Source organism: Phaseolus vulgaris, chromosome 8, assembly GCF_000499845.2.
Source record: "Phaseolus vulgaris cultivar G19833 chromosome 8, P. vulgaris v2.0, whole genome shotgun sequence".
Taxonomy (NCBI): Eukaryota; Viridiplantae; Streptophyta; class Magnoliopsida; order Fabales; family Fabaceae; genus Phaseolus; species Phaseolus vulgaris.
Genome location: NC_023752.2, coordinates 56,676,036 through 56,683,855, shown reverse-complemented (window position 1 = coordinate 56,683,855; position 7,820 = coordinate 56,676,036). Strand labels below are relative to the sequence as shown.

The window sequence follows — 7,820 nt, the reverse complement described above, 5'->3', positions numbered from 1 at the left end:
ATTCCTTAGTAGGTAAACCTTCTCATAATCCACCTTGAAAAACACACAACTTTTCTTCTTCCTCTTCATCTCTTCTAAAACTTCATTGGCTACCAGAATACTATCCAATAGCCCTCTTCATTCAAGAAAAACAAGTTCCCTAACATCAATGACTTTACTTATCACTTTTTTCAACCTAATAGCCAAAATCTTCGAAATCGTTTTATACACACACCCAACCAGCGAAATCAGTCTATAATCGTTAAGTTGTTGCAGATTATCTGTCTTAGAAATCAAATAGATGAACGAAGCATTTGATCCCCTAGGCCACTTACCATTGACCATAAAATCTTTTACCACCGAGACAAAATCTTCCTTAAGACAACCCCAACAATACTTAATAAAACCGAAGTTGAATCTATCTGGACTAGGGCTCTAGATCGGATTCGTCGACCCAAGCAAGTGTATGGAGACTTTCTCTCTCCAAATTATTACAAGTTAATTATTTAGTATCTATTTATTATTAGATTCTATCATTATCAAATTAATTGTATATAATTGGATAATCATCATTATGTTTGGAATGAAAATTAGGTGCTCGGTTCTGTTCTCTTTTCTCAACAATGGTTTCTCTCTCATGCGTTCCACCGCTCAACTCTTCAGCCTTTGTTTCATCACCACATGCGCTCGGGATTCGCACCAAACCTGTCGATAGGCCGAGGATGGCTACCGAATTCGTGACTTTAGCGTGGCATGTCCGAGTGGTCACTAGTGATGACGAATTGGGCATGAAGAAGGAGGAGGCGAATCTTCGAAATCGTTTTATACACACACCCTACCAGCGAAATCGGTTTATAATCGTTAAGCTGTTACAGATTATCTGTCTTAGAAATCAAAAAGATGAACGAAGCATTTGATCCCATAGGCCACTTACCTTTGACCATAAAATCTTTTACCGTCGAGACAAAATCTTCCTTAAGACAACCCCAACAATACTTAATAAAACTGAAGTTGAATCTGTTTGGACCAGGGTTCTTCGAACTATCACAACTTCAAACAACGTTCTTAACTCCCTCTTCAGACACTGCTCCAATGAGTGACACATTATCTTCGTTTGATAACGAGGTGAACCGAACATTGTACAACCTAATCACTGGCTCAGACTCCCCGACAAATCTAGCTTCGAAAAACTCTTTGACCTTGGTCTTTACCACCTCCTTCTCTTTACACCACTGCACGTTCACTTCTACCCCGTTTATCCCGTTTTTCATTCTCCTCCACTTCACAAATGAATGGAAAAATCTTGTGATTAAGTCACCTTGTTTCAACCATTTTTTCCTTGCTTTTTGTTGCACGACCGCTTCTTGTTTGAATAAGTTCCGATTTTGTTCAACCAATAAGAGTCTTCTCTCCTCCTGCCCAAACTCATCTAATACGCTTTCATCGTCTCTTGTATCCAACTCTTGAATTTTCTTTTGTAATTCATCCCCTTCTTGATTGACGTTCCTAAAAACCTCTCTATTCCACTTCTTCAAATCTAGCTTTAAATTTTTCAATTTTTCTTTTAGTACAAACATCCCTTCGCCCAACACTTCATAACTCTTCCATTTACTCTAAACAAAATCTAACAAACCTTCCGTCACTTTGCCACACGTCCAGAATTCTGAAAGGTTTCGACCCCCAATCCACTGACGTAGTTTTGAGCACTAGAGTACAATGGTCAGAGACTGATTTGTTAAGAACTAGTTGTTTACTTTTTGACCATACATCCAGCCATTCCCTAAAAACTTTTTGACCATACATCCAGCCATTCCCTAAAAACAAGAATCCCGGTAATTCTGCTCTTAGCCATCCCATTCGACTTGTACCACGTGCAATTTCTTTCAACCATCAGAATATCCAACTCTGTATTTTCGATGATTTTTCTGCCTGGTAAAGATAGTCCTCTGATTCCTTTCACTACTGCTATCTAGCTATTAATTATATTGTTGCTACCCATAAAATTGTGAAAAGGTGTCTACTACTTTTTGGGCATTTCAAACACCATGACTCATCCTTATTTTGTTTTGTATTGACTTCAAATACGTTATGCTAGTTAATATTTTTTTTGTAGATTTTAAAACTTTTATCTAATTATTGTTCAATAATCGATTCCTGGTGTTAATGATTTTGATGAAATTGTTGTTAATTCCTGGTGTCAATATAAATATAACTAAATATTTAAATTTATATAGAAATTTGAGATATGTTGTACATTCAAAATAAATAAATAAATTATCAAAAAAAACTATATAAATATAGTTTTTCTCAGCATCATATGTAATTTACATAATTTTTTTCATGTTATCCATTGGGTGCAACCGTGAAAAAAAAGGAGAAAGATTGTGAATTTTATTTTTGTTGAGAAAGAGAGAACTCACTGCATAATATTTAATGGTCGGACAAAGACAAAGTTGTACGAGGAACATCATGAAAAAGGTTTAAAGATAAACAATATATCCATCAAGGTTGAATTATACATTTGAATACAATCTGCTAATCAACCAGTTCTGTTGTGTAAAAAAAACTCTGTCCGAATTCTGGGCACAAGACTTACTTCATGTATTTATGTAGGAATTTCCTATGGAAATCATTCCTGATGGTATCATTGATGAATCGCTTTGCTGTTTTGGTTTCACCGCGGACTTGGTTCTTGAACACTACATCATCATCCCACTTCCTTTTGACATTGAAAGAAGTTGGATTATAGAGCAGTGGGTTTCCGCGTAGAAGCTGTGTCTCTTTCATTTTGAGCTCTTCCTCCTGTTGTTGTCGTTCCTTGCGTACTGCTCTTTCCTTCTTTATTTGTTCAAGGTCGGCTAGCAATGCTTCAGTGTCATCCTCCTCATCGTCATCACTTTTGACTTCAACATCAGAATCATCTCCATCAACACTACGAGGAACAATGTGGTCTTCAATTTCTCTCTTTGATCCTTCCAAAAACACATGACTACCCTTGTCATCGTAAGATTTATTTTTTGATGAGAAATGCCTCCGTTCACGATCTTCCAGTTCATCACGCAGCTTCCTTCTCTTTAACTCATCCTGTGTGTTCTGCCCATCTTTCCTTGGCTTGAGAGTGATGTGCGATGCGATGTCCCGAGAAGAGTACTTCTGCGAGGGACCGAAGATTCGACCACCTTGTTCGTTGCCACCTTTTACAGGTGCCCATGTGGGTCGAGCGGCGGTAGTCATCGGATTTCAAGTTTTAGGGATCCAATTTGATGTCACCTTCGCCGGTTTTGGGAGAATGGTTTCGCTGATTCAGAAAACAGAACTAACACTCACTTTCTTACGTCTTTTATAATATATAATAAATAATAGATAAGATATGATAATTTTCAAGATTAATGATAATTTAAAAATATTATGTACATATTTAGTTTGAACATTATTATGTTACTATTAATCCATGTAATATGTTGGTTTCGTTTTTAATATTATGTCTTATATTTAAAAATATAATCTAAAATAGGTTAATGTTTTCAAAGATATAAATATTGATTTGAAATATTGCCGATAAAAATCAATTTTAAGTATTTTTTTTATAAGTATAAATACATTTTCTCAATTAATAAAAGTATCTGAAAATATCACAGTTGTAAATGAAAGAAGAAACTTGTAGGATGAAAATGTGAGCCTCTGGTTGGCATGTCTCTATTTGGCCCGTAAAAAGTCATCCTAGAATAAATTATTTTTCTTCATATAATAATATAAATATTTTACTCAAAGTGTGTAATGTAGATATATTGTAAATATATATATATATATATATTTACATTTATATAGAAATTAGAGATATATTGAAAATTTAAATAACTAGAGATATGAATATACCGTCCAAAATATTTGATGCAAAAATATATATTTATTATACGTATATAATTAATTATAATAACATTTTTATATTAAAATATATAAAGTAGAAGTTAGTTAAGCCAACAAAAATAACTTTCTAACACACTATCAGAGTTATTGATAAGATAAAAATATTGATTTGATATCAGTTTTAACCTATTTCAAGGAATTTGGATAGTTTTTATAAAATTACTTGAATTTACTTTTTACAAATATTTTGAAAAAATATTAAAATTTGTTTCAAAATTCACAAATATAAAAATCGATGAGTAAATATTCAAATTTATATACAAATTAGAGATATATTGCACATTTAAAAAAATTCACAACATATTTTTCTAAGATATAAATATTGATTTGAAATATTTTAAGGAATTTCAATAAATTACTGGTGTAAAAAGTTTTAAAGAAGATGATTATTTTATATTTAAAACGACGATTGTATAACCGCATTTTATGTACACGTAGTTTTAAATCCAACAGATAAGAAAATCGCTATTTAGCCATATTTGTAAATGTGATTTATAAATGCGACTATGTTAAACCACATTCTTATATGCTTCTAAATGATCTTTAAGATGGAGGAGTAATGTATTTACGAATGTGACTATTTACCATAGCCGTATTTATAAATCTTTGCATTGGATTTAAGAATGCAACTATGGTAAATAAGGATGATGACTTCTAAGAAACATCCAGATCATCCACGCGAAACATTTGAAGATGGTTGTCTGCCAAATTCTGTTGACGGAGGTCACAGTCACCGTCAATACTGTCATTCATTCATATTTATTTTTTTTGCAAAGAAAGAATAAAAAACCAATTATTAGAAAAAACAACAACTATAATTTTTAAGAGAGATGAAAATATGAAGAAAAAATTACGCTATATCGTACAAAATGTTTAATAAACTACTCCACATCCAAAATTTTAAATTAGTATTGTGTTTTTTAGAAAATGAAAAAAATATTAGTTTTAAAAAGAAAAAATAAAAAAAAAGTTTTCAATTAATTATGAGAATAATTAATTATTTATTAAATATTTAAAAAAGGTAATAAAATTATTGAAATGTTCAAAGATAAAATAATAAAATATATATATATATTAATATAAGAATAAAATTAATAAACATCGAGGGGAATCTTCTTTTAAGTATATAGATTAAGATTATCCTTACTTATGATCATATTATTTATATCCGTGAAAACCATACAACATGCATTTATTCCCTTATCGTGTCAAAGGTAATTAATTAGACTCCACCCAGAAATTGGTCTGTAAAGCTTGCGAATTAGTTTTTTAGGGTACCACGTAACATTCAATAAGAAATCAAAATTAATTGTATTTTTAGTTATATTTAATTATTTTATAATCTTAGCTCCTTAATTTTTCTTAACTATTCCGTCTCTAATTTTTGTATGTGATTTTAATTATTAAATTCAATTTTTAGCTTAATCATTTGTAATTACATTGAGATTGAAAAAAAAAATACATGACATGAGTTTTTATAAAATTAAAAAAATAATAGCAACTGGAGGACTTGTTAATAAATATATTTTTAAAAATGAAATTAAACAAGGCAACAACAAATAATAAAGTAGAAATTCAAAATTATGAATAATTGAAACATACAAAATTAAAATTCTGAACAAGAATTTAGAAACTAAAATTGCAGATTTTGTACAATACAAGGACAAAAATTCAAGTAAGCCTAGGGATTAATTTCACAGAAAACTTCAATTTTTTTCAAATAGTTTGATATATCAATTGAAAGTTAATTTTCGAAATATTTTATTTTAATAGATGTAACGTTATTTGATTCCGAAGTGTTCTGTGGATTGCATCAACCATGAATTAGCAAAGTAACTAAATAAGAGTTTGATCCAAATAATAAAATTTTATGGTCTGATAAATTTAAAGCTTAAATCTCTGAATTTGCGAACGTAGTAAATTAAGAGGAACAGGAATAGGAAAGCGGAAGAAAGAGTATTATTTAGGTTAAATAGTGTTGTAAGGTGGATAGCATTCTACTACATTGTGTTCATATAAGCATAGCATAACACTATCTCAGAGTTAACATAACTGTTGCTCACAAATTATCTAATTATGGGCTTTAGGGTACCTCTTAACGCCAGCCCCACCAGGCCCGCCCCCATAGCCCCCACCAGGCCTGCCACCATAGCCCACACCAGGCTCACCTCCTTGGCCGCCTCCATAATCACCGGGTCCGCCACCAGGTTTATCACCTTCATAATAACCGGGTCCCCCGCCAGGTCCTGCTCCAGCGCCAGGTTTATCACCTCCATGTTCGCCTCTATAATAACCGGGTCCGCCGCCAGGTCTGTCGCCTTCATAATAACCCGGTCCGCCGCCAGGTCTGTCTCCTCCAGAATAACCGGGTCCGCCGCCAGGTCTGCCTCCTCCAGTATAACCGGGTCCGCCGCCAGGTCTGTCGCCTCCAGTATAACCGGGTCCGCCGCCAGGTCTGTCGCCTCCAGTATAACCGGGTCCGCCGCCAGGTCTGTCGCCTCCAGAATAACCGGGTCCGCCGCCAGGTCTGTCAAATCCAGAATAACCGGGTCCGCCGCCAGGTCTATCACCTCCATGGTGGCCTCCAGAATAACCAGGTCCCCCGCCAGGTGTATCACCTCCATAATCACGGGGTCCACCGCCAGGATTCCAACCCATGCAATCAAATGTGGAACAGAACCCATCAGTGGTTCCTGTGCTTGGATTTTTTCCATTGGTGTCGTTTTTCTCTATAGGAAGTTGAGTCACAAAGACATGGAAGAACATGAAAAAATGTCATAATCACACACACACACACATATATATATATATATATATATATATTTCTTATGAAAGCAGTAACTATGATTGAGGAAGATGACCCAAGTTGTAGCATGAGTTTAGTAAAGTTAATGAAAGAAAAAATGCATGTAAAACTGACCCTTTATAGAAGACATTGAGCGAGCCTCAGCAAGGCTCCTAGCAGTGACTTGAGACGGTATGAGAGAAGCCATGGCCATGAGGCCTAGGATGAGTAAAGTTTCCTCAGAAACCATCTTTCAGAAGTAAATGTTTGGTGATGAAATGTTAGTGAGGAAGTGGCTGTATATGTAGTAGTAGGAGAAGGGAGATAGTTGGTGTTGAGGAAGACTCCATCTTCCCAATTTTGTCTAAATAATAAATTCAGTTTTCTCCAACAAGTTCAAAGTTTGCATTTCTCGTACCATACTCTATTCAACGTTCTTTCCTCTTAGTTTTCGCAAGTATAGCATTCATTGTTTGATGCTTGTATGAACGTAATTCTGTAATGAAATAGTAAAATATGGAACGCGTACGCATATCTGCTGTATCTTGCTTGCATTGGTTACAAGCACTAGAGATGAACAGGCAAAAGTTAACATGGCTATAAATGCGTCCTCCAGTTTAAGTCAGGAACAGTGATGTCATTTTCAAAACAATTAAGATTGTTTCATGTAAAAATGAGAAATCAAGAAAATATTCTAAGTATTAGTACATGAAATCAATTATAAAATTTATAAAGTCAAGTTAAATACTTACTATAATAATTTCGAGTGAATTTTTGAAAATATTTAAGTTGCTATATCATTGCAAACTGCATATAATTTTGAAAAAACAATTCATTTAAAATTTTCATATGCTTATAAAACAAATATTTATTCCACTACAAGAAAATAATTGATTTGCGTGGGCCAGAAACATTTTACTTGAAATCAAGCCCCTAAATTAATATTTCAAGAAAACTAATAAAATAAACAGTCAGGATTTGAACTTGAGTCCTTCCAATGACCCAGGATAGGATTAACCACTAAACCAGAGAAATTCTTTGGTCATATTATCATTTTTATTATATTTATTATTAATATAATTTATACATATTAATATAATAATTATTAATAATAATAAAATAAATTATA

At 33.2% G+C, this 7,820-nt stretch overlaps 2 protein-coding genes across 2 annotated transcripts; both read right to left on the bottom strand.

Moving 5' to 3' along the window:
• Window positions 1-2,543: 2,543 nt before the first annotated feature.
• On the bottom strand, window positions 2,544-3,273 carry LOC137825845 (uncharacterized). The gene has a single exon (XM_068631629.1). It carries the CDS (start codon window positions 3,211-3,213, stop codon window positions 2,572-2,574), a length of 642 nt encoding a protein of 213 aa, XP_068487730.1. The 5' UTR covers window positions 3,214-3,273; the 3' UTR covers window positions 2,544-2,571.
• Window positions 3,274-5,843: 2,570 nt separating this feature from the next.
• On the bottom strand, window positions 5,844-6,986 carry LOC137826959 (glycine-rich cell wall structural protein 2-like). The gene is made up of 2 exons (XM_068633125.1): window positions 6,827-6,986; window positions 5,844-6,635 (listed from the first exon to the last, which is right to left on the bottom strand). Exons 1-2 carry the CDS (start codon window positions 6,939-6,941, stop codon window positions 5,977-5,979), a joined length of 774 nt encoding a protein of 257 aa, XP_068489226.1. The 5' UTR covers window positions 6,942-6,986; the 3' UTR covers window positions 5,844-5,976.
• Window positions 6,987-7,820: the final 834 nt, after the last annotated feature.